A 23435-nucleotide genomic window follows, 5' to 3' on the forward strand; every position below is an offset into this window, starting at 1 on the left:
CAAGCCATAGGGTTCTCAATAATACCACCGATGAAGGCGTAGCTCAAGAGAAAACAATTCAATTGAGCAGCGAGGGTGTTTTTGTGTCTCGTACAACATCACATCAGTGGTGGCATATTATTAAGCTCAGTAGGGATTTAGCGCCCCCTTGTGTTGTATGGGCGCGATGACTTGGCGTGATGAGTCCTTAATGATCACACGAGGCGCCCGCAAGCATGCTTTTCATTCAGGTATTCGTTATTAACGTGAGAACACGAGAATGAAATGCATTCTGAAATAGAAAATGTGAGTTGTGGATACCAGTATTTATTATTAATATCCCGGAAAATCAAGCATTTCTCATTTTGTTAAGGTAGCTCTCTAACACAACAAATTAAAAATAAATAATATATTTTAAAATAAATAAAGAGGTTTTGAGTCGTTTTCCTCTGTTTTTTTATTGGGACAGAACTGTCTTTTTTTATTTTGCACTGCAATGACAAATCTTTGAACGTTCATTTTACCACCAGTATTAGTACAAAATGTCTTACAAAAACAAAAAAAGATTAGCGCTTATCCTTTTTAGGCATTCTGGGTACTGAGGACAGGTGAATTGTGTACACACCAAACAATGAGTGGTAAGCCTAAAAAGCGTTCCTGCTACCGGAGTGCTTCATAAATCCATTCAATCACTACACTGACACTATATGTGCACAAATGTAACTGTACAGTGCAAAAATAGGCAAGTTGACTTTAACAGCATTTGACTGGAGAGGTTCCAATGCCCAAATTTAGTTGAGATCATTTCTACTATAAACCATTTTGAGTGGACTTTGACATTGGGGACTGACAAAAGCATGAAAAAAAACAGCATTACAAGACAAGGAATACATAAGAAATCAAATATTTTACAAACAAAAGCCTCCACTAGGCAAATATGTTATGTGTCAACATCACACAGTATTATTCAAAAAGAATGAACCAGCAGTCAAGTGTTATTTCCTGTCTTAAAGCGTTCAATGTGGCCATCACGTGCAGCACTGGCAACATCAATGCGATAAGAGAATTCCTTCCAGACGTGTGTACATTTATCACCGTCCACTGGCTTGATCGCTGTAGTAATTCCATGTTTATGTTTTCCAAAACTTGCAAAACTCTTTCAAATGGTCACTGACCCATTCCATGATCATGCTTGAGACATGAAGCAGTGCATCACAAAATCCGTTCATTCTTTTTAAATAACCCTGTATATTCCCTAACAGCCCAAGTTATGACAATACACACACACACGCAAATCACTCCTTACACATTTCGGGAGGGTAGAAACTGCAAAAAAACAAAAAAAAAACAATCTGAAATATGGTTGGATTTTCTAGTCTTGACATTCATGACGACATCTTCATTTGTAATCATATTTCTATTACCATCGTCATTATTATTATTATTAGGTTAACACAAGTAATTATATAGAGTAGCGGTTTTCAAAGTGTGAAACAGGCATCCCCTGGGAAACACAGCAGCTTTTTTTAAGCAGCCTTTCAAAATCTGCTAACTTAACTATCCTTAAGATGTTAACTTAAGACATGATTTTTTGTAATAGAGACCGGGCACAGATTGTTTGTAACACTTTGAAAACCTCTGCTATCTCGAATTCCAATCATGATATTTTGACGCTAAATTGTAAACAAACAAAACTCCTCCCACTGGGCGAGTCTTCTACAGCCTGCTTCCAGTGGTTCATAGACAGTCTGTTCTTTAGAAACTGCTCCTTGCCTTGAAATGGTATATATTATAACTCATCCTTCAGGGGGGACTCTGTGTCCTCTTCTCCCTCCTCATCCTCCTCCTCATCATCATCTTCCTCCTCTTCCTCTCCATCATCCTCCTCCTTCTCTTCATCTTTTTCCTCGTCATCCTCATCCTTTTCTTCATCTCTCCTCTGCTTGTCTTCTTCCTCACGCTTCTTTCTCTCCTCCTCATCCTGGCTATCCTTCATCTTCTTCTCAGCATCCTAATAGGGGGGTAAAAGTGATGAATATTAAAAGTGGGGACAAAGAAATGACATGAAAGGGAGACGAAGCTAAGTAACATACCTTAGTTTTGCCCCATGTGTCGTTGCCTACTTCCTCGGCCAGTTTGGGGTCGTTGGTGATCAGGAAGTTGTCAAAGATGGTGCCAGACTTGACCTAAAGCAAATACACCAGCAAAGGAAATGACTTGATATAAAAGCATGAGGTTGGAGAAATACACCAACGCTTTCAGGCAGGACCAGTGTGTAGTCAGTCACGACCAGCAAGGCCTTCTCTACGGGCCTAAACACCATCAGACACACTACCCACATTTACCACATTGTGTTGCCATGTTAACCTAACCCACCCCAGCGGCATCAGAGTCAGGAGTGGTGGTGGATGTCAATTAAAACAGAGTAATGGGGCTGTTTTTTTTTTTTTTTTTGGAAAACCAAAAGCAGATTTCAGATTTGCCTCAAAAGCCACAACAACAGCATTTTCCGGTCCTCTGATCCTTATTGGCTGAAGTGCATCCTTAATGGTTTCAGCTTGTAGCTGAAGGATGCCATCTCACTGCTCATCTGTATTAACACAAGTGTACCTCTTGTAAGGTACTTAACTATGACCTCTTACCTGCCATAAGTCCAGTCCGATCACACCAATGCTGTCATATTTGTAAATCTCAGAATCTGCAGTATATTCCGGGTTGTCAATCTCAGGGTGGACCCACTTGCCCTTGTAGGCAGGGTTGTTGATCTCTTTGGGTTTCCATTCACCCTATGTGACAGCACAAAAAGACAGGCTCTTATTTCCTATATTTGGACCATTTTCTGTCCATTAGGCATTAGCAGTCACGTGTATCACCTTGTACTCCGGGTTAGCGATCATGGGAGGCTCCCACTCTCCGTCCATTTCATCATCCCAATCATCTGGTTTCTTGGCATCGGGATCTGGAATGTTCTCAGGCTTGTCCCAGCCCTGTGAAACAGATCACCGAGGTAAGTCACTTTCATTGTAGTGCTATGCAAGGTTCAATCAATTGTGACCCCACTCACCTCTGGTTTGGTGTCATCAGGATCGGGGATCTTTTCTCTGTCATCCCAGTCTTCTGGCTTCTTGGCTTCGGGGTCCTTAACCTTTTTGGGCGGCAGGAAGTCCCAGTCATCCTCAAGGCTGCCGGACTCGACCTTCTTGTTGTCTATCTTCACCTCGTACGTGTTGTCAGGGTTGACGATCAGCGTGTACAAGTGTGAGAATTCGTCATCCTGCCAAGCGGAAAAGACTGGAATCATGAGGAGTGACCTACTACATCTTATACTGTTTTTCATGTCAGCCAAATGTTGCCCTTTACATTCAATTAAAAAGCTGCAAATACTGACGCTGAACGATCTACGCCCCCCCCCAAGACAAACTAGAGGGACTGTCTGTCAACTGGCCTGGGAATGCTTTGGGATCCAGCTTGAGAGAGGGAAGTCTGGACTAATTATTATCTCAGACAGGAAGTTGAAAATGTGACATAAAACATGTCAGTTAACAGGAATCTATTTCATTCATTTTCTACCACTTATCCTCACAAGGGTCATGGGGGTGCTGGAGCCTATCCCAGCTGTCTTCGGCAAGAGGCGGGGTACACCCTGGACTGGTCACCAGCCAATCACAGGGCACATATAGACAAACAACCATTCACACATTTCCTATGAGAAAACTTTGAAATTGAGACTTGAAAGTCAGCCAGCATCAAATAATGATTTTTGTATTTACTTTTACCATGCTGTGAAAAGCAATAAGACAAAGCTAGAACAGTATATGTGTCATTTTAACGCATCTTTAAGTGGAATGTTTTTTTTTCTGGACTAAGAGGAACATATGTTTACTTCATGTACACAACCACTTGAAGACTCACCTTGCACCTGATGTCTTTGTTAACCAGATGGTTCTTCCCCTTGTAGTTGAAGATCACATGGACTTTCTTTGTGCCGGGGCCACAAATATCAGGACCTTCACATAGAGAGGTTAGAGATTCAATGAGAGAACATACATTTTACAGTAAAGAAAATGCTGACGCAAACATACCAAACATAATGTTGTAGACGGAGTCTCCATGCATCTCCTCCTGTTTCAGGTCTGATGGGAACACTTTGACATATCCGCCTCCGCAGTCGATATTCTGTTCATGCTTCACGGTGAACTGGATGACGAGAGGCTGGCCCTGGTTGCTGAAGTCATCGAAGCGGGAAGACAGCGCGTAGAAGCGGGCATCCTGGCTCGTCTGCAAACCTACAACAGGGACCAGGGTTCATTTATGGCCATTTTTTGTCTTAAAACAGTACCAAACATGCTCTCTTCAATTGGAGAGCTGCATCAACTCTTTGTGCCTGTTGTGCAAATAAACCTGAAAATATGTATGAATACATCTGTGTGAACGCGAGGTCGGGTTGACAAAAAAACACAAGTATGTCTTTGATAGGCAATGAGTTAAGTGACTGATGTGATCGTGCCTGTAGAATTATTGTATCCTTGTCAAAACATTGTTCTTAAGTAGTATTTTACGCCTCCTAGTAGTTCTCCATGAACCGAAGATTAATTTCCAGTATTCCATAATGACCACCTACAACCATGCAACTTCAGCCTCCCTTCAGCAAACATGGCAGTACTGCATGAAGGAGATTGACAATGGTCTACAGCCGTCTACAGAATGCAGATCATAATGGGCTGGTTCTCCCTTAGCCAATCAGAAGTGCTGTGGCCACCTATATTTAGCCGCTACACATACTGAGATGAGGTGGAGGGAGACATTCTTTTCTTTTCAACAGAGCAATGATATATCACTCTAACAAACCACAAGGATGCAGAATGTAAGTTCATATGGCATTAAGAAAAAGCATGCAATATTGCAGTTTTAAAAATCTGCAAAACAGCGGGTCCGAGAAACATGACGCAAAGGAACGTCAACATTAATTACTGATGCGTCATTTTCAAAGTAGGTGATGGAATCATCAAAATGACAGAAATGTGGTGTGGATGGTGGATGGTTTATGTTTGGATATACTGTATAGATATGGAGTGTATTTTCTTGGTTTTATCGATATTGACTGCATTTTATTGCTTTAAACTACCTGTCCGGGAACTGCAACTAGAAAGAAGCTTTAGCTACGTCTGGTGTAAATCATCTCTTCTTTGTAAAGATTCATGTCTTGTTACATAAATACTAACCTTAGTTCCGAAATCAGGAAAAAAGCCAAAAGAAACAAACAAAAAAGCTGTAACATGTAACATGTAGCGTAGCTCATGTCATGTTCTTCAGCATGCAAACTGACTAACTGAATCAGCAGTGCCTCTATGGGTGGAGGCCCAGTAGTGCACGACCCCCCTAATACTGGGGTGTCCAAAGTGTAGCCCGTGGCACATATATACAGCCCTCGGTGCAAGAACAATATTTTCATAACGCCACTCTTTATTTTTAATAATATTACCAAAAAAGCTAAAACACAAAGCAAAAATGTACATTAATGAAAGCGCAAGCTTGCTGTCTGGTTAATGTTGCATAACAACTAACGGTTAGTTACTATAATGTACACTTGCATGGGGGGGCAAGCAAGGCAGTGATCAACCACATCCAGCAGATGGCCCAGCACCAAGACGTTTCTTATTTGTTTTTGGGCTGGTTGGATCACTCCACTCACCTTTGTCTTTCTCTGCATCGCCGTAGAACTTCCCTGCAGTCAGGACAAACTTGCCATAGTCTGTTTTGTGTTTTGATTCCTCCCAGCGACTCTTCCAGGCATCTGCGCACAAACAAGAGATATGTTATAATAATCAAACATTTGGTAACATGAGGTGCTGTGCTGTCCACCTGCATGGAGAGTGTCACACAGAGTATGGCTGAGGGAGGGGGGAGGTTATAGTCAATGACCAGGGGAGGGATGTACAGAAGGGGGAGGGGGAGACATATTGGGGTTTCACCATAATTAGTGTGTAGCTATAATCTAATAAAATTGGGGTGTTTGTACTGTACGTAAAAATGCATGCATGTAGAATTTAAGAGAAAAAAATCGACCAGTTACAATGCTAACATGTGTTATAATAAGCTAACGGGCTTCATAGCAACACAAGCACCGATTTAACCCATTCAAAGCACTAGTTGTATTCATAGTGACAAAATACACAATAGCATATAACTAATATATAATTTACAAGTATATTTAACGGAAAATGACCTCACCCCCGTCTTCAAATTGCTCTCGAAAATACACAGTGGACTCAGCCAGGACAGAAGCGGCCGACACGGCCAAAAAGAGCAGCGACAAGGCAGTCATGGCGACGAGCACACCCCGTCAAACGACCGTAAAAAAGTAACAAAGTAAGTGATATTAAGTCGCCTTGACAGCTCTTCGGCTTGTAGCAACTGCTGACTCCCCCTTAGTGCCGTTTCACTGAAATCATGCAACCCCTCTCGCCTCTCGGCTCGGAACAGATGTCCCAATCTGATTGGCTGTCAGCACCGGAGCTCAGCCAGGAAGTGAAAAACCTGTCAGCCAATCGAATGAGAGGTTTGTTGACGAGCTGCAGCTACAGCCAACCGGCGCAGACCACGCGTTTGGGCCCAGGGAGCGTGATGCATTAAAAGTGAATCCCTGTGAAGTGACAGTTTATGCCTATATGGAAGGATTATTCAATCCGACCAAATTCAAAACATGAAATTTTTATTTAACTAAAAGGGGAAACAAGGGGAAATGAAAGATTCTCTTAACTGTCACGCTGTTTAAAATCACAGCTAAGCGTCATCTGTATAGTCTTAACATCTCAAGGATCATATGGGTGCCGTTGTTTATTATTGCCCTGCTGTGGGACACAATTATACATTTGTGAGGCTTTTTAGTGTCCACAGAAAAGAAGACCATTATGGGTGTCATTTATTATTTTTAATGTTCATCCATTTTCTGTACCGCATGTCCTCACTAGGTTCGGAGCAATGCTGGAGCCTATCCCAGCTGTCTTTGGGCGAGAGAGACATCAAAAGAGACAATTAAAAGTGTAAACACTGAACATATTTACGATCAGGGAGGTAAATCAATTCATTTTTACATTAAATACAACTGATATTATCTGAGCAGGGTTCCTTCCCTGCTCTACAGTGAGCATCAATTATTCTTAAAATAATAATAAAATATATATCAACTGCTTTTCAACACCTTGTCACTTTAGGTGCCTGGTAACAACAATTCAGTGCCATTTAGGGTTGTTTCAAAAACACCAAAAGTTAATTTTGAGTGAAAATTGTGGATGTTTGTGTGTACTGTATATGTGCAGAAGTCTTACGCCACCTTTAGATGTGTTTTATCATATCAACATAACAATCAACTATGACAGGGCTCAGTCTTTTGCACAATATAAAGTGAAACGTGTTTATCGTAAGACGGCCAGGTGGCCCGTCTGTCCGTCTTGACGCTCTACAGCAAATGGTGCTTTGCGCTCCCACACACACACACACACAGCATGTGCTGTTGTGTGACTTGCTCTTTGGGACCTGGACAGACACACGTTGCACCTGTAAAAGCATGAACCACCCAACCTGCTCCACGTCTCTCTTCTAAGGAAGAAAAAAGTTGATCCGCTGAGGTATGGACTTGCATCCCTGGGCCGAGAACAATCTCTCCTCTTTTGGAATGTACAGCATGGCTTTTGCCACCTCATCCAGGGTGGTGTCGTCTGTCTCAAGGCCTCGAGCCGTGAAGGCGTCCTGGGCGCAGAGCTTTACGTGACGGTATTCCAGAGGTAGGAAGGGGACGAAGAAGTCGATGAGGTGGCCCGACATTAGCTCACTCTGGGCAAATCCACCTGGAAGAAAACCAAAATAAAATGTCAGTGAACATTAAAACTAACAAAAAATCTAATAAATCAATTACCTTGTGCCTCCATGGTTTCAGCTCGGAGCCGATGTTCCAGATCTTCCATCCCGATGTCCTCTCGGTTCTGCCCTGAGTGCCAAAAGTCCAAGGCTACATCGTTGATTGTCGTTCCTCCAATATTACTGCAGCCAGCCAGCACAGAAAAAAACATCTAGAAATTAGGTCGTACGACTCAAAACATACCTCTAAAGCTATAAAATACAAACAGTTCAAAATCACTAAACCTAATTCCTAAATCAACTAATTCCATGATGATGGAATTTTGCTGAGTGTGAATGGTTGTTTGTCTATATGTGCCCTGTGTTTGGCTGGCAACCAGTCCAGGGTGTACCCCGCCTCTCACCCAAAGACAGCTGGGATAGGCTCCAGCACCCCTGCGACCATTGTGAGGAAAAGCGGTAGAAAATGAATGAATGAATGAATGGAATTTTGCTTTTTGTATACTTCTGAGATTCACCATGATGGCAAAGATAAGCAACCATACAACAGGAAATGAATCCTCCAGTCAAGTCGGAAAGCAGTCTACACTGTCCTGGCTTCAGTACAATATGGCTGAGATGACAATATTTATACAGGCAGAACAGAATGCATAGCATAAAGATATGTGAAGAGATTAACCCCCCAATGAAGTACAAGTATTTTCATACATTGCTTGACATTCAAGTAAGGCCTTAAGCTTTAATTAGTTTAGCTCAAAATCAGTTCAAAAAGTTTGTTTTTCTCTGTATTAAATAGAATTCTCAACAGACTCTCATGATTCCTGCATATCTTGGGTGAGGATCTGGATACGGGTGCAGTCACCCCCGCCTGGAGATGTTAAAATATTCTTCTGGAACCAACCTGAGGAAGAGGAAGATGGCCTTTCGGTAATTGACGCCATCCACATTGTCATAGTGGTCCATGTAAGGTTTGATGGCATCGATGAGGCCTGGGTGGAGTTTCTCAGCCTCATCAAAGATGAACAGCGTCTGAGAACAACGGAGAACCATGTCCCGGATTGCCTCTCTCAGCTGACCCTGGGTTACAAAAAGACAAACAACAAAAATAGTGTGTGCTCAGTACAGTATGGCTAAAATCCCATCCATCCACCCATCTTCTCCTGCATATCCAGCAGTCTCAGTTGGGAAGCCTAAACTTCCCAGTCTCTGGCCAGCTCTTGCAATTCCCAGAGTGACATTGGGGCATTCCCAGGCCAGCTGCAGGACATAATCCCTCCAGCATGTGCTCAGCCTATCAAAGGTCCCCCTTCCCAGCATGCTTTGCTATAGTTAAAACGCTCACTTTTGACTGACTGTACTCTGCCTCTGCAATAGTAATCAAACTTCATTTGGAAACCTACCACAGTGATTGTGTAACATTTGCATAGAGTAAATCATGACCATGGTGTCCCACCTGGGCTGTCGCCAGGTTTCAAAAAGTCACCTGTATTATTCCAGCTCAGGACACTTTTTTAGGTTCTAACTAGACCTGAATGTTTCTGGCACGGATCCCTCACAGGGCAAACAGGCTTCAGTCTGACCTACCTTGTACGTGTCCACCAGTCTAGCATGTGGGAAATGGAACGGGGCGATGAACAGGCGGACACACTCGCTCTTCACCCCGTCACGATAAAGGTTATCTGCAATAATCCTGGCCACAAAGTTCTTTCCGGTACCGGACCAGCCGTGGAAGGACAGTGTCAGGGGCTTGTTGGACTCCGGGTTGTTGATAAAACCCTGGATGGCTTTCAGAACCACAGACTGAGCCAGGTGCTGACCGTGGAGCTTGGTCTGAAGGTCTCGAGCCAAGCCTGCAAAACGGCATCAGAAAAAATATGTTTATGTAAATAAATGATTCAATTCTAACAAAAAGTACTGATGATGATGTGACCAGTCAACTCAAACATACATTTATGCATCCATCCATTTTCTATGGCGTTTATATTATGCTGGAGCCTATTCCAGCTGTCTTCTGGGTATACCCTGGATTGGTCGCCAGCCAATCACAGGGCACATATAGACAAACAACCATTCACACTCACATTCATACCTATGGACAATTTGGAGTCGCTAATTAACCTAGCGTTTGTCTATATGTGCCCTGTGATTGGCTGGCGACCAGTCCAGGGTGTACCCCGCCTCTCGCTCCAAGACAACTGGGATAGGCTCCAGCACCCCCGTGACCCTTGTGAGGATAAGCGGTAGAAAATGAATGAATGAATAATTAACCTAGCATGTTTTTGGAATGTGGGAGGAAACAGGAGTACCCGGAGAAAAGATGGAGAGCATGCAAATGGCCCAAGTGGAGAACCGAACCCAGGTCTTCCCGATCTCCTGACTGTGTAGCCTACATGCTAACCACTCAGCCTCACAAAGACTTGATGGCGCTGCAGTCATCAACAATCGACTATAACAACATGACAGTAACACCATACATACAGTAGGTGATGCCAAATTCAACAATATAAGCAAAACCTTCCATTCACTGATGACAAGTGTCATATTTGCGGCAGATACAGTTCTCGCATAAAGATGCACTTTATTTGCAATAAACTACATGTATCAGTATTTTATTAATACTAGTTATTATAACGCTACTGTGTGCTGTTACCATGCAGTGCAGGTGTGAACATTTTTAACAGTTACCTGTGATGTTGTTGGTCACCCTGCAGTCCCCAGACTCACAGCACTGACCCAGGCTGCAGTACCAATGGTACACCAGGCTAATGTAGTCCTGGGGAAACGCCGCCCAAAGGTCCCTGGTTGGAACTGTTCACAAACCACACCAAGGAATAGAATTTAGTAGGTCATGTGTGTAGGTCATTATATAATGATGTTCCTTTACCTTGCTGCGTCGCATCGTCCTGGTGGGGCTGACACTCCCCCTCCCAAATGTTGCAGTAAATATAATTAAAATAGTAAGTGGACGCATTGGAGAGGGTCTCCAGTCTGAAGAAGTGACCCTGTGCGGAGACAGCCAGCAGCAACAGCAGCGGCAATAAGAAGCGGATAATCATTGGCGGAAGAGGTCGACCGTGGCCGTTAGCTGGACACAGTATCTAATGAGCCATCGAGAGATCACTGCTTGACTATAGATGCTACTATTGGAGGAGGGGCGTACCGATTGCTACACCGGAAGTCGTAAAAGCTTGGGGGTAAAAACATAGCACGTTCAAGCACAATATTTAACGAATACCCTGCTGACAGAAGTAAAAACTTAGCCTTATGTTCAGTTAGTTGACGTATACGTGCTGCAAACACTACCGAACATGCATGCTATTAGAGCGTAGTATGCAATGGAGCGTAATGTCCGCCATGTTGGTAAGCAAGCCCTCTGTGGGGCGAGTATTCCCTGGCGCTGAGCAGTTATTTCAAGCTCAAATCTTTATTCACTTGAGAACGACGCAAATAGCGTCACATTCATCAAGTTGGCACCTTGGAAGTGCATCTTTTACACTGAACCATGACCAATTTTCCATTAACATGCCATGTCTAAGTACACTATAACCCTATTCTGAAGATCTAGTTTTTAAAATTCAGTGATGGAAACAAGTTGGATATGTTAGTCAGGGCGAAACAAGGCAGCTTCATGTGTACTACACTTCAGTCTCGACGTCTTCAATGTCCTTAAGACAAATACACACCCGTCTGACTCTAAACATGACCTATTTGAGCATTTCCTTCGTCGTATGCAACGTTTCAAGTGGACCATTTGTATTCTGCTTACTAAAATGGCACCCGAATCCGCCCATTGGTACTTTCAGTCCTTTGTTGGATGGCAAAACTCTGGTGGATTAATTAAGTGGGCAATTACGTCACTTCTGGTTTAAATGCCGACTTGCCATTTTATGCTAAAAAACAAGAAAACACAAGCTGTCAAGTTAGTCAATTTTAAGTTTTATTCTTGCAATGGCTGACAACCATACAATTTTATTTTAACATTCAGTTTCACACACAGTAGTATGGCTGCCATCCAAAAGATATCAACTCCAGGTGACCCAGGCAGCTTTTCCACTTCCTGTAGGAATTTACATTTTAGACAGGCACTTAATTGCATGTTGTATTTTACAGACAAAGCAAATTTTTCCACCACAAGCTCAGAAAAAAAATGGAACGGTAAGGGTTATAATCAGAGTTCATATGGCAGAATCTTTTCATCACAGGTTGTGGTTTAGTTTGCAATTCAATTCATATCAGGTAACAAACTTACCGAGCAGATGCTGCAAATATCCAATTATCTGTACGAGAAAAAAGGGGGGTTGGTTTAACCTTACACGCAAGGCTGAGCGTTACTGTTACAGCAGTCACTCAGTAAAACTGAATATCCACATTTTATTTCAGGTCAGACATTTGTTATGACATCACCGAACCCATCTGTATTAGGAAACCTGTCTGATCCCCTTCTCACCTTAAGGTCAGCCAGGTGTGACTGTTAAACTGGAGCCTGTGTCAGAAGGTGGGACGACATCCTGTGGTAAAAACCAGCATTCAGTCAAAATACACACCAGCTTTTAAAAAAGGTTGTCAAACTGACCCATTCAGCTAGAGCTAATAATTGACTCCATGGAAGCACGGTCAGTTATTATAAATGTTTATCATCACATAGGTCAAACAAAAGGGTAATTTCATACAGTTGTGTGTCAAAAAGCAAACTAGTCCATACCTGCTGGACAGCTTCGATCCAGTCCTCAAGGCACTCTACAACGACATGACAAAACAAATTAGTCAGGCTTTCTTCCAAAAACAGTGAAATTCTCTCGTCCTTCAGTCAAGATCAGTAATATTCAGATCTCCTCAACTAGATCAGCGACCTGATTCATACTCATCACGCCTGACAGATAAAGGCCACATTCACAACCTAGCGCAGTTTATGGCGACAAATATTTCCTTACAGGGTCATACATCTATTTCAGGCTGAAAACGTTTGAGAACAATGCACAACACAGTTCTGTTGGCGTGAAAATGTTGCACATTTGACCCCCCCCCCCCCAAAAACAAAATCCACACAACACCGAAGCCAGATTGTTCCCCCCAAAAATGACTGTGTATATTGAATAAACTACACAGCTGTCAGATTTGAAGGCCATTTACCAACACAACAGCTATGCAATTTAACCAGTAAACTTTAAACCAATTGTGAAGGCACGATAAGGACAAAAAAAAAAAAAAAAACGATAAAGGTCTGGTGTGAATATGGCCTTGTGATAGTGTCATCGTTTTCTAGAATACAAACCTCAAGTTGCCCAGGGAGTTCCTCCGTTTCCTTTGCACATCTACAAAGTTGGGAGAAACCAATTAATTTCAGTAGTCTTACACTTTCAGACCTTCAGTAAAATTTAGACACGTCAGCTAGGGGTGAAAGACTTTATTTTAATTCTTCATGGGTTGTCTGCTGAACTATGCAATCATCATAGTGTCAAGCTTTGATTTCCTTAGCAAAATATTAAAAAAAAAAAACTTACCATCTTTTGACTGTTGCTCATGGATCTAGAAGGGGAAAACAAAAAGGTAAATCATATGCCACTCCTAGCGGCTTGAGATAATGTGCAGGGTGACACATCAGTTAGGGGTGAAAGACTTATTTTTAATTCGTCATGGTTTGTCAGCTGAACTATGCAGTCATCATTGTGTCAAGTTGTCATTTGGCAAATACACCAATTACTTACCATCTTTTGTGGAATGGTGCTTCACCTAGGGAGATGCAAAACAATTAATATGGTTCGGTTTGTAGAGTCCTATGTTGTTGTTATGAATGCCAACACATCAGGATTAAGATTGAATTGTCTTCACTGTCATCCGCTGAACTATGCACACATCACTTGCTGGCTGCTTTCAAGATAACAGACCAGGGGGTTTCCAAAGTATTGCAGTGAGAGCTTCCTTCAGAGTTCAGATGTCCAATTTTTAGGAGCTAAGTAGCAATTTGTATACCACTCGTAGTCACAATCATTGTATGAGTGGGGGTACTATTGCAAAACTCAGATGTGGGGAAAAAAGCTGTTCTAAGGTCTTCTCACCTTACACTTTGAAAACCCAACTTTTGAACAGTTGCACATACCTCCAAGTTAGCCAGGAATCCACCTGCAATAAGACAAACACATTAAGCACAAGACTACAAAGTCACATTTGTCTAACTCACTAAACACTGCATCAGAAAAAATATGTCTTTCACTCTTATTCAGAGAGATTCCCATTGTTTTCAAACAAAAATCATCATTGACAGATTGTGAAGACTAATCAAAATGACTCAAATTGAGAAGTTACCTCTTCTGGCAATCACGGGGGAAATTTAAACACCAAGAGGACCTGGAGGAAAAGAACACATTCAGTATAACAGCAATCCATATGTCTGGGGACATACAGCAAGTGGCCAGTGCCTCAGATATCAACTTGGTGGTTGTTTGTATCGTCACCCATCTTGTCAAGAGTAGCAAATAAACTGTCATCACGGCAGCAAAGGATGCAACCTAAGGCTGTGCACAATATGTACAGTCATGGACAAAAGTTTCAGAAGTGATTGACATTTTTAATTACTTTCATTTGTGAGTACCACAAAAAAAATTTTTTTTTCCAACACTGGGGCGTTATTTCAGAAAAAAAACGTTCATGCCCAAAACCTTTGGACCGGACTGTATATTACTCCACACAGGCCACCTCAGAAGCTTAATGTTAGGAAAAGGATCAAACTGACCCTTTTGCATGATGGCAGGTCTTCATGGAATTTCCTCATCGTAGGACACTTCAAACTAGAAAACAAGTGTGTTGGAGATCAAGTTAAGGAAACAATAGTACCAGATCAAGGTAAAACTAGCTTTAGCAAAATGCTAATGCAAAGCTAGGCGGCTAGTTAAACATTCGACCACGTCCCATGCGGTCAGTGTGGTTGGCGTTTCCTCACATCGACTCAGATGTCCCTACCAACATTTTGTCATCATATAGCAATGGGACGGAGTAAAACTAATCATAAAACGTTAAGTTTGTAACAAAAAAAAATGTTAACCGGTCAACATTCGCTAGCACGCACTTGCACGTGACACAGGCCTTGCTGACTACGTTGCATTTAACCAACATTATATTAGCCACTATACGGTTCTAAATTACACGACACAAGAAACACAGCTAAAACACAAAATCGTGTGGCAAATTACTTGTATTTTCTTCTTTTGGAAGGTATAGTTTAACAACCTTACCTTGCCGTTTAGTAGGGGGAATGAGACAGTACAGTGGACGGAAAGCATTTTTATACCCTCTCCCGCAAGGGCTGATGGGAAAATACTGCTTATAGTGGTAGAAACGAGGAACTGAAAGCAAGCGAGCACTGATTACACTAATGAACAAATGGATATATTTCATTTGCTCTTCCTAAATATGCATTCAGTTCACTCCACCTTTTCAAAAATACACACCCACTGTATATACGTGTGTGTATATGTACAGGGAGACAAGTATTTGATCTGATTTGGTTGGGTTTGCCCACCAATGAAGACATGGCCATTCTATACTTTTAATGGTAGATATATAATATTTAAACAAAAGTTTTAATTCATTTATATTTCATTGAGGGAAAATCTGGCTTTCACAGACCAGTTAGACATTTCCAATCAACCTGTTAACTGAATTGAAGACACCTGTTCTCACCAATCACATATATGAAAGACACCTATTCACAGAATCAGACAGATTCCAAACTCTCCAACATGGGTAAGACCAAAGAGTTCTCTCAGGACCTCAGAGACAGGATTGTTAACCTGCACAAATCTGGAATGGGCTTCAAAAACATTAGCAAGATGCTGGGTATGAAAGTAACAACCATTGGTGCATTTGTGAGAAAAGTTGAGAAGTATAGCATGACCATCAATAGACCTTGGTCTGGTTTTTATCAGATTTCAGCTTGTGGGGTGGCAATGATCATGAGAACAAAGTGTAGAGTGGCCCAGCGCCTGGACCTCAATCCAATCGTACTTTGTGGCAAGTAAATGTAGAGTGCTACACAAGCTGTACACTGACTACTCAAAATGTTCTTCCTCTCCTATTCAAGCTTGACAAAGTCGCCCAGAAGCATGGCTTGCACCTCGTGGCGATGTAAGTGAACAGCACAGACAAATGTTATGTGCATTCACAGACATTGGGTCACCCACTGAAAATGCTCCTGACCCCACCAGTTGAGAACTACTGGTCTAAATTATATTTATATTTAATATATTTATATTATATAAGTTATAGAAGTTTAATTTCTATAATATTGTCCATAAGGTGTACGTACTTCTGAGTGGGTTATCATTACAACTAATCGTATGGTCTTCATACTGAAGCAAATACATCTCAAATTAAGCACCACATTTTCCCTGGCATATTCAAGTGAAATTTGTTTATTGTATCTCATCCATTGCACTTTGATCCAACTTCTATGTCACTGTAAAATAAAGGAATGAATAACACTTTGAAAAAAGGAAGAAAAAAGCTGAGGTGAAGAGTAGTAGTAGACCCTCCAGAGTGGCTCTTATGGAAAGAAAACTAGCAGCACGACAAAAAACAGCAGAGGCGATCGCACACTTTTGTTTTTTGGTCGTTTACACCCCTCTCTTCCCCTAAGCAAGGTGATTAAATGAAAAAAAAACATCCTCAACATGGACAAGTGGTCAGGAAGAATAACAAAAAACCCACAAAAAGTTTGTTCATAAATGCTTCCAGGTAACAGAAAAAAATATTGATTTTGTTCTGTGTGCACATGAAAGTCCCGTCAGCCTGCTCTTCAAAAGCATTGATGACCACTAGATTGCATATTATATTCCATTGGATGCTATATGGCTTCTGTGGGGCTTTACTGTGTATAATCACACTGGAGACAATGACAAACTATCTGGAGTTGGGAGCAAACATGACCATTGGAGACGTGATGTTTCATTATGCTCTTATTTTACACTATTGCCAAAAAGAAAAATAAACAAAGTTAAAAAAATGACAATATATATATACACACACGTCTCATATGTATATCTATTTGTATATATATATATATATATATAAACAAGCTATATAACTAGTTGCAGGCAAGCAGGGAATGTCCTCCCTGCCCAGTTAAGGTTAATCCATTCCACCATCATAAAAATACCGATAAGGCTGTCAGACATTTGCAGGGGGCTGTGGCTTGCTTTCTTCAGTCGCCAGATTCCCTGAGATGTCAAGCTCTGTTTTACATTTGTAAAGGTTGTTATTCAATTGCAAGACCCTACAAAAAAAACAAAAAAACAGAATTGAAGGGCGTGGTCTCGCAGCTGGGGCGCGTTGGCAAAAATCACCACCAGGGGGCGGGCGCATGTAAGGAGTTATTAAATGGTCTTGGTAGAGCTTTAGGTCTTTCCATTTAATATCATTCATTGCCATTGTTTTACAGTTGAATGCAAAGCTGTGTACACAAAGCCATCAGCAGTCAGTCAAAGGCTTGGAGAATAAGTGGTTTTTGCAAAAGAGTTCTTATGAAGACTCTGCAGCGTGTGCGTTATCTTAATGCATGTATGTGTGTGTGTGTGTGTATTTTTGTATTGTGTCACTCCATTCAGTGCCTTGGAGAAGCAAGTCTCTTTAATAGTGGCTCGTCGTATACCCAGCATTCTCCATCCTCGTGGAACAGCTGCAGAGGAAATACAGAGGAAATGATTATACTGGATACTTCACAGTGCCTCCATCATCATGTTTTGCAATATTCTAAATAAGGATAGGCATAACAACTGATCAGTTTGATTAAGAATGATGTGATGCAGTGCACTACTTGGCTGCAACCAGCAAAGGCGCTGTTAATTCAGTCTCTATTCATTTGTGATGAAGAACATGATGTCAATTAAAGGAAGTTGAGCTACATGCAAGCAGAATTCCACTATGAAAGCTTCTGCAGGGAGAATTATTCTAACCTTTGCAAGACTGGCAGGGAAAACAGGAGTTCAGAACATTCAGGGGTTAAATATAGAAATTCTAACTCTGGTGGTTGAAAAAAGGCCGCCGCCCTCACCCTGGTCTCCCACTGTTGCTCGTTCTCCTTTCTCTCTCTGGCTTCCACTCTCTGCTTCTCCTCCAGCCGGTGTTTTGCTTCTGTTGCAGCGTCGATGTCTTTGAGCTTCAGGTTCAGCGTCACATCTCTCCACAATCTGCCACGGGGGTGGGAAAGGTTAACGTCACCAGTCAGGTTTCAGAGCATCAAAATGCCTCACCTTCGAGACTCGTACGTCAGCTGGTCTTCCAGCTTCCTCACTTTCTTCTTAATGATACCCATCCTCTTAGTGTCGATAAACGTTGTGTTCTCCTTACAATACATTTCATATTCAGACTTTCATATTTGCAGGGAATTTCTTACATTGTGTGAAAATGCTGAGATATGCCGACTGCAAGCTGCAATTTCAACAAATGGAAGAACTTACTGGTTATTTTAGTATTTGTTACTTCTAGCCATGGACTGTATAGTGAATGCTAAATGTTACAAGAATGCAGTCATAATAAATGTGCTCAAACAAAAGGCGACCAGTTGTAATTTACATCACTCGCATTGTATTGGCTCGTTATGCTTAGAAATCTGGATGAACAGATATTAGAAATAGTACCCTATAGTACCTGGTTTTGTCAACAGAAAAGCATCAGTAATGAGAAAAGCTGTGTTGAGTTGAGGTAGCATCAGAAAAGGGGTATTAGTATGTTTCTGTTAATACCACAACATTATTTGTCACTGGGCCCTCGTATTCCAGTGGGTTTGCGTTGAGCTATATAATTTTTATGGCACACATTGGAAGCTTGAATACTCGTCATCTCTCAGCAGTCACACAATAAATGCATTTTGACAGAATTGTCTAATTAAAGCCTGAGCGAGAACTCACTCCAGTGGCCCACTTGGCATACATCACTCCGTTCCATTCCCCTTCAACAGAGCAGAAAGACTTCTTATCATTGGGCGCACTGCAAAATAAAGAATGTCATGGTGTTATTAAAAATACCAGAGAATAGCAGAGAATAAATCATTCTCCTTACAAAATGTCAGCTGTGATTCTGTGCTTCTTGCCGCCATAGAATGGTTTGGTGTGGAACACGATGTTTGCACTGTAGCCCGTTTTGGAGCACGAGATGTTGCACTCCCCACCCAGCTCCACCCAGGGCACAGTCAGAATGGACCTGCACAGATGCGTTAAGGTCAGTCAAACGTGCATTGATGATAGGAGAGATTGTGAGAGAGTCACACACCTGCCATATCCGTTCGGGAAGGTGAGGATGTAATGTTCATCATGCTCTAAACATGATACACAGCCTGTATGGAGGAGGTCATGAATTAGCACGACAAGAAGCCAAAAGAGAAATATGAGCATTAAACGTGCAGAATGGACATACCTTGGCCAATATTATAAACACCTATGGACATGCCCAGGAACTTAGACTTGGTCCAGATGTGAGCATTGAACTGGATCTTCTTACTTGAACACTCTGCATAAAATGCAGAAACTGCAGAAAGAGGAAACAGTAAACGTACTTATGTTGGGCACCACACAAAAAAGGGCATGAAAGGACTGTATGAAACTTGCTAGCTCATGTTGCCAATAGTGCAGGAGTGTCAAACTCAGGCCCCGTCTACATGGGAATGATTTTTAGATATTTTTTGGTAGGCTGAAAAACAGTCACATCCACACCGTATTGGCTACAGTCAGATAGGGTGAAAACTATGTAATACACAGGGAACGCTTGTGTGTGTAAACAGGCAGATGAAACCACGCACCAAACTATACAAGGACAAATAATGCACGCACATAAATCCATCGCCTTCCGCTTTCCAAGGCTCATCTACACTTGCGACATAGCGGAATTATGAAAAAGTGCTACCTTCTAAGTTGTGCAACCGATCCAGACATCAATACCTGGAAGTAAAAGCTGAAATGTTGCTCTTGGGTCCCGTATTCCCCCTTTGATGTCAAATTCATTGTTCCATTACTTCTGGAGTGCACTGTGTACCCTCCCCCTTACAACTAGGACATCAAGCAGCATTGCTGAACAGACAGTGTTACAGTGTATTTGGCCATATAAGAACGCCACTCACTGGGTGGGTGATGAGAGACCTGCTCTGCCACAAAACTGATACTGTTTGCTGAAGACCATGGAACGGGACCTTCTGATTGCGTGTCCTGCAGAGGAGGAGGAATAGAGACTTGAGAACAGACCACTGAATAAAATATAGCTTCAAGTATAGGTGGTGGTAGTGGATGTGACCTCACCATGTGTGTAGCTGGCTCCTCAGTCTGGCAAGGCAGGTCCCAGTGGCAGAAAAAGACCTCTCCCAGTATGGGATTATAAGGCTTCTTGGCCACCGATCCTTTCCTTCCCGCGTGGAAGGCAGAGAGGTACCATTTGACCACCTGGACCATGCGCTCACGGGGCTCCGGCTGCTCTGCGATACTAGAAGAAACCAAATAATTAAGTTAATTTCAAGTACCTTGAATGATTCTTTTCCAACCATAGATACAGTTTGGTTCAGCAGTACAATTTGGACTAGAGGATTGATGAGGTGGTAGGGTGTGTAGGTAAGACAAAAAAGAAAAAAAACTTCTTTGTGTTGTCATTATGGGATGCTATGTGCAGAGGGAGATTTATTTTGGAATAAGCTAACATTACAAAATGTAGAAAAACTGAAGAACATTTTCTGGATGCACTTATATACTTCATAGATACTTTTATTTATATTTTATACCCCACACCCAACATTTTGGAGAATATGGGTGTTTTGGTACCCGTCAGGAGATTTGACAAAGGAAACAACCCACATTTCTGTATTGCACTGTACTGAGCTAAACTGTACTGTATCAGTGGACCACAACAAATGGAAGGAGTTAAAAGATGGTTACCTTACAAATAAGTCGGGATGTGCAAAGAAGTCAGCATACATTTCTAACAATGATCTCCTTTCTAGTATGAAAGTAGGCAGCACCACCTGTGAATTAGGATGGAGACAAACAGTCCACAAATGTTAGTGGTGAGTTCATGCTTGAACAAAAAGGTAACGACACAGACTCCTATGGGGAGGAACAGGCAGGTTACCTTGGTGAGATCCATGCCCAAACGGACTTGGGAAAGCAGATGCATGATGACACTTTTGTGCTCCTCCACCGACTCCCCCTCACCTTCATCATCACGATCGTCATGGGTATCAAATGGATCTGAGCACAGTCACAGACTTAGCAAAGACAAAACAAAAACGTGTGCGTCATGTTTGTCTTTTCACCTGCATCCGTGGTGCCATTTGACATGGATGAGTTGAGGGACTCTGTTGTGTCCGGTCTTTTCAACGTTGTTTCTTCATTATTGAGAGCGGAGGCAGCTGGGGGCCCTGAGGGACTGAGGGGAAAAGTGTCAGGCACAGAGAATAAGTCGTCACTCAACTGACGTAGCCGTCTTCCGTATCAATGAGACTCACTTCATGCAGTGTTTGGGGGAGGTGGTGCTCTGGTAGAATTCGTCTGCGTCATAGAATTCATCCTCGCTGGACGAATACGAGAAGTCTGGGACTGAGTGCGAGGGGAGGGGGATGTGAGCTGGGGAGGTGACGCCGCTGTTGGGGCCCGATGGCCCGCTCCCTGACAGAACAGCAAGGGAGAATGTTAGCAAGTATAAAGTCGGGAGGTCACAGAGACTGATGCGTTGTCATGCATCATTACAAAGTCCTTTGCAGAGCACAAACTTGTGCTTTTCACTGACTGACACATCAAACAATGCAGTCGTAGAAGTAATGTAACGTCATTATCATTTCTCTCACTTATTTCAGAATTTGTTTCATGCTTGACTGTGCAAAAAATATGAAGTCACCTGTGCTATTGGGAGTTGGGGTCTGCAGACTACCCATCACTGTGACAACAGGACCAACAGGTAATGTTGAGGGTCGCTGGTCCGATTTACACACCTGAGAAGTATCTTTTGCACAATAAAATAAAAGAAGAATGTTAAACATTCTCAGACAGACGGGTCCTATGTGAGGGATTACAGTCTATTCAGAGACTGAAATTACAAAGGCCTACTTTGAGGTCTTCAGCATTTTTAAGTCTGGTCACAGTCATTTGCCCAAAATAGACATCTTGCTTAGAATGTTCTCAATAGTGTCATCCAATAGATAGATAGATACATAGATAGATGTTTTATTCATCTCCAAGAGAAATTCACACTATATTAGCAGCCGATCTAATCACGTGCATCTATCTGAAATAAAAACTTTTTTGGGTGGTTTTAGCATGCTGAGGAAATTTTGGATGAGAGATGAGTCATTTAAAGAGAGAACAAATCTCACCTTCCTTATCTTTTAATAACTGTATGACATCTGGCTATTTCTATTCCAGTGACCTCCTGGTTAGCGTGTTTTTTGGTTAATGTCAAAAATGTGCCCTGGTTTTTGCACATTTTCCAGTTACAATACAATATGGCGGGAGTCTGTGTGTGCCTATTAGCTTGCCAATACGTGGAAACAGAAATGTCAGCTCCGTCGCTTGTCAATGATGCGATCACAGATGCCATCAGCAGTTGACTCTGCTTTGCTAACCAACGTAGTTACACCAAAGGTTTCTGCTTTTCTTTTGATCACTGTTGCAAAATAACCCACAAGGAGCCAAACAAAGTTGCAAGTGCCAGCATATGAAAAAGAAGGTGAAGAAATAACAACAAGCAAAGAGTGGATCTTGTTGCCACATCGCCGTCTGGCAACAATCACCTCTTCTATCACAGTAAAAGTGATGTTCATTTATCCCTTTCATTCTTCATTTATATAAATGTATATGCAATTTTAATAGTTTTCAGTATGTTAAATTGTAATTGTAAAACATCTGAAAAAAATTAATTGGACAAAATAATTTTTTTCCAAATGGGAAAAACTGACTTTGTTCATTTTGGTGCTTCTGGAACAGATTGATGCTAACCAAGGTTCCTCTGTACTGTATATGCGACAATGTACGTAGTTCATTTTCATTTATTTCTATTGCATTTTGGCTCAGCGTTACCATTTCCAAGAAATAAAACATTGTTTTCCAGATTTGCATCAAGAGTACTTCTGCTACTTACTACATTGTTACTTTATTCTTATACAGTGTTGTTTCTTACGACAAGAATCCTATTTTAATGCATACTTAATTAATGCATATTCTTTATCTTCCCAGGCCAGATGATAGAGAAGTCAACAGTGCATTCTGTGTAGTGTCTATGTCAACATAAGGTAAATAGAAACGCTATTAAACATGTTTAAACGTAAAGCATGAGGTATGGAAACAATGTGCACTACCTGTGGGTAGAGTGGTCTGTGTTGGCATTGTGGCGTTGGCTACTGGAGTGTCCAGAGGGGGCTGGTAGATCCCATCCACTGGGTTGATGGTGCTCTGAAGCAAAACAAATGCAGTTTGGCCATCAATGTTACACAGCATGGACATGCACCTGACCATCTGCTATGATCAGTAACTGTACCACTGCCTGCTTACCCAGGCTCCGTCAATAAAAGGAAACTTTAGAAGAAAACTATAGACGGTCGATAAGTTACAAGGAAACTTACTGTATATTATGAC

At 41.9% G+C, this 23435-nt stretch overlaps 3 protein-coding genes, 1 long non-coding RNA gene and 6 other non-coding genes across 15 annotated transcripts in view; all 10 read right to left on the bottom strand.

The window, feature by feature from the left end:
• Window positions 1–418: 418 nt before the first annotated feature.
• On the bottom strand, window positions 419–6469 carry LOC131129256 (calreticulin). Its single transcript, XM_058072582.2, has 9 exons — window positions 6211–6469; window positions 5672–5773; window positions 4062–4265; window positions 3892–3986; window positions 3044–3253; window positions 2853–2966; window positions 2622–2765; window positions 2073–2165; window positions 419–1990 (listed from the first exon to the last, which is right to left on the bottom strand). Exons 1-9 carry the CDS (start codon window positions 6302–6304, stop codon window positions 1769–1771), a joined length of 1278 nt encoding a protein of 425 aa, XP_057928565.2. The 5' UTR covers window positions 6305–6469; the 3' UTR covers window positions 419–1768.
• A 426-nt stretch (window positions 6470–6895) lies between these two features.
• Window positions 6896–11076, bottom strand: tor3a (torsin family 3, member A). The gene is made up of 6 exons (XM_058072583.2): window positions 10721–11076; window positions 10522–10644; window positions 9421–9686; window positions 8738–8913; window positions 7895–8019; window positions 6896–7826 (listed from the first exon to the last, which is right to left on the bottom strand). Exons 1-6 carry the CDS (start codon window positions 10890–10892, stop codon window positions 7579–7581), a joined length of 1110 nt encoding a protein of 369 aa, XP_057928566.2. The 5' UTR covers window positions 10893–11076; the 3' UTR covers window positions 6896–7578.
• Window positions 11077–11751: 675 nt separating this feature from the next.
• LOC144898317 (uncharacterized) lies at window positions 11752–15150 on the bottom strand. Its single transcript, XR_013627217.1, has 11 exons — window positions 15066–15150; window positions 14567–14621; window positions 14140–14181; window positions 13934–13956; window positions 13542–13566; window positions 13338–13362; window positions 13109–13148; window positions 12539–12573; window positions 12284–12344; window positions 12086–12113; window positions 11752–11893 (listed from the first exon to the last, which is right to left on the bottom strand). It is a non-coding gene; the product is annotated as an uncharacterized LOC144898317 (long non-coding RNA).
• Window positions 11969–12041, bottom strand: LOC131130328 (small nucleolar RNA SNORD47). Its single transcript, XR_009130027.2, has one exon. It is a non-coding gene; the product is annotated as a small nucleolar RNA SNORD47 (small nucleolar RNA).
• LOC131130331 (small nucleolar RNA snR60/Z15/Z230/Z193/J17) lies at window positions 13213–13295 on the bottom strand. Its single transcript, XR_009130030.2, has one exon. It is a non-coding gene; the product is annotated as a small nucleolar RNA snR60/Z15/Z230/Z193/J17 (small nucleolar RNA).
• On the bottom strand, window positions 13427–13509 carry LOC131130330 (small nucleolar RNA snR60/Z15/Z230/Z193/J17). The gene has a single exon (XR_009130029.1). It is a non-coding gene; the product is annotated as a small nucleolar RNA snR60/Z15/Z230/Z193/J17 (small nucleolar RNA).
• On the bottom strand, window positions 14019–14100 carry LOC131130324 (small nucleolar RNA SNORD79). Its single transcript, XR_009130023.1, has one exon. It is a non-coding gene; the product is annotated as a small nucleolar RNA SNORD79 (small nucleolar RNA).
• On the bottom strand, window positions 14250–14328 carry LOC131130323 (small nucleolar RNA SNORD24). Its single transcript, XR_009130022.2, has one exon. It is a non-coding gene; the product is annotated as a small nucleolar RNA SNORD24 (small nucleolar RNA).
• LOC131130329 (small nucleolar RNA SNORD74) lies at window positions 14741–14821 on the bottom strand. The gene has a single exon (XR_009130028.2). It is a non-coding gene; the product is annotated as a small nucleolar RNA SNORD74 (small nucleolar RNA).
• Window positions 15151–16228: 1078 nt separating the features above from the next.
• The window catches only part of osbpl9 (oxysterol binding protein-like 9), a 31657-nt gene continuing 24450 nt past the window's right edge, over window positions 16229–23435 (bottom strand). For 4 of the 6 annotated variants that reach the window (XM_078790038.1, XM_078790037.1, XM_078790042.1 and 1 more), the window contains 14 exons: window positions 23159–23252; window positions 21703–21807; window positions 21314–21473; window positions 21122–21234; window positions 20938–21056; window positions 20745–20830; window positions 19943–20298; window positions 19243–19353; window positions 19099–19162; window positions 18889–19029; window positions 18738–18816; window positions 18081–18172; window positions 17882–18017; window positions 16229–17506 (listed from right to left, as the gene is read on the bottom strand). In XM_078790038.1, coding sequence (XP_078646164.1) covers window positions 17432–17506; window positions 17882–18017; window positions 18081–18172; window positions 18738–18816; window positions 18889–19029; window positions 19099–19162; window positions 19243–19353; window positions 19943–20298; window positions 20745–20830; window positions 20938–21056; window positions 21122–21234; window positions 21314–21473; window positions 21703–21807; window positions 23159–23252 — 1731 coding nt within the window. In that variant the 3' untranslated portion in view covers window positions 16229–17431. The remainder of the gene's footprint in view (window positions 17507–17881; window positions 18018–18080; window positions 18173–18737; window positions 18817–18888; window positions 19030–19098; window positions 19163–19242; window positions 19354–19942; window positions 20299–20744; window positions 20831–20937; window positions 21057–21121; window positions 21235–21313; window positions 21474–21702; window positions 21808–23158; window positions 23253–23435) is intronic. The other 2 variants (XM_078790040.1, XM_078790039.1) reach the window with 1 other exon arrangement.

The sequence above is a fragment of the Doryrhamphus excisus genome, linkage group LG4, assembly GCF_037039965.1.
Source record: "Doryrhamphus excisus strain RoL-2023G ecotype Guam linkage group LG4, RoL_Dexc_Guam_v1.1, whole genome shotgun sequence".
Lineage (NCBI taxonomy): Eukaryota > Metazoa > Chordata > Actinopteri > Syngnathiformes > Syngnathidae > Doryrhamphus > Doryrhamphus excisus.

Coding starts and splice junctions, on each gene's coding strand:
- LOC131129256 (XM_058072582.2), bottom strand. CDS start 6,304: ATGACTGCCTTGTCGCTGCTCTTTTTGGCCGTGTCGGCCGCTTCTGTC. Junction 3,254..3,891: donor ACAAAGACATCAGGTGCAAG/GTGAGTCTTCAA, acceptor TCCGCTTGGCAG/GATGACGAATTCTCACACTT. Junction 1,991..2,072: donor ACACATGGGGCAAAACTAAG/GTATGTTACTTA, acceptor CCCCCCTATTAG/GATGCTGAGAAGAAGATGAA.
- tor3a (XM_058072583.2), bottom strand. CDS start 10,892: ATGATTATCCGCTTCTTATTGCCGCTGCTGTTGCTGCTGGCTGTCTCC. Junction 8,914..9,420: donor GACTGGTGGACACGTACAAG/GTAGGTCAGACT, acceptor TTTGTAACCCAG/GGTCAGCTGAGAGAGGCAAT. Junction 7,827..7,894: donor TGAAACCATGGAGGCACAAG/GTAATTGATTTA, acceptor GTTTTCTTCCAG/GTGGATTTGCCCAGAGTGAG.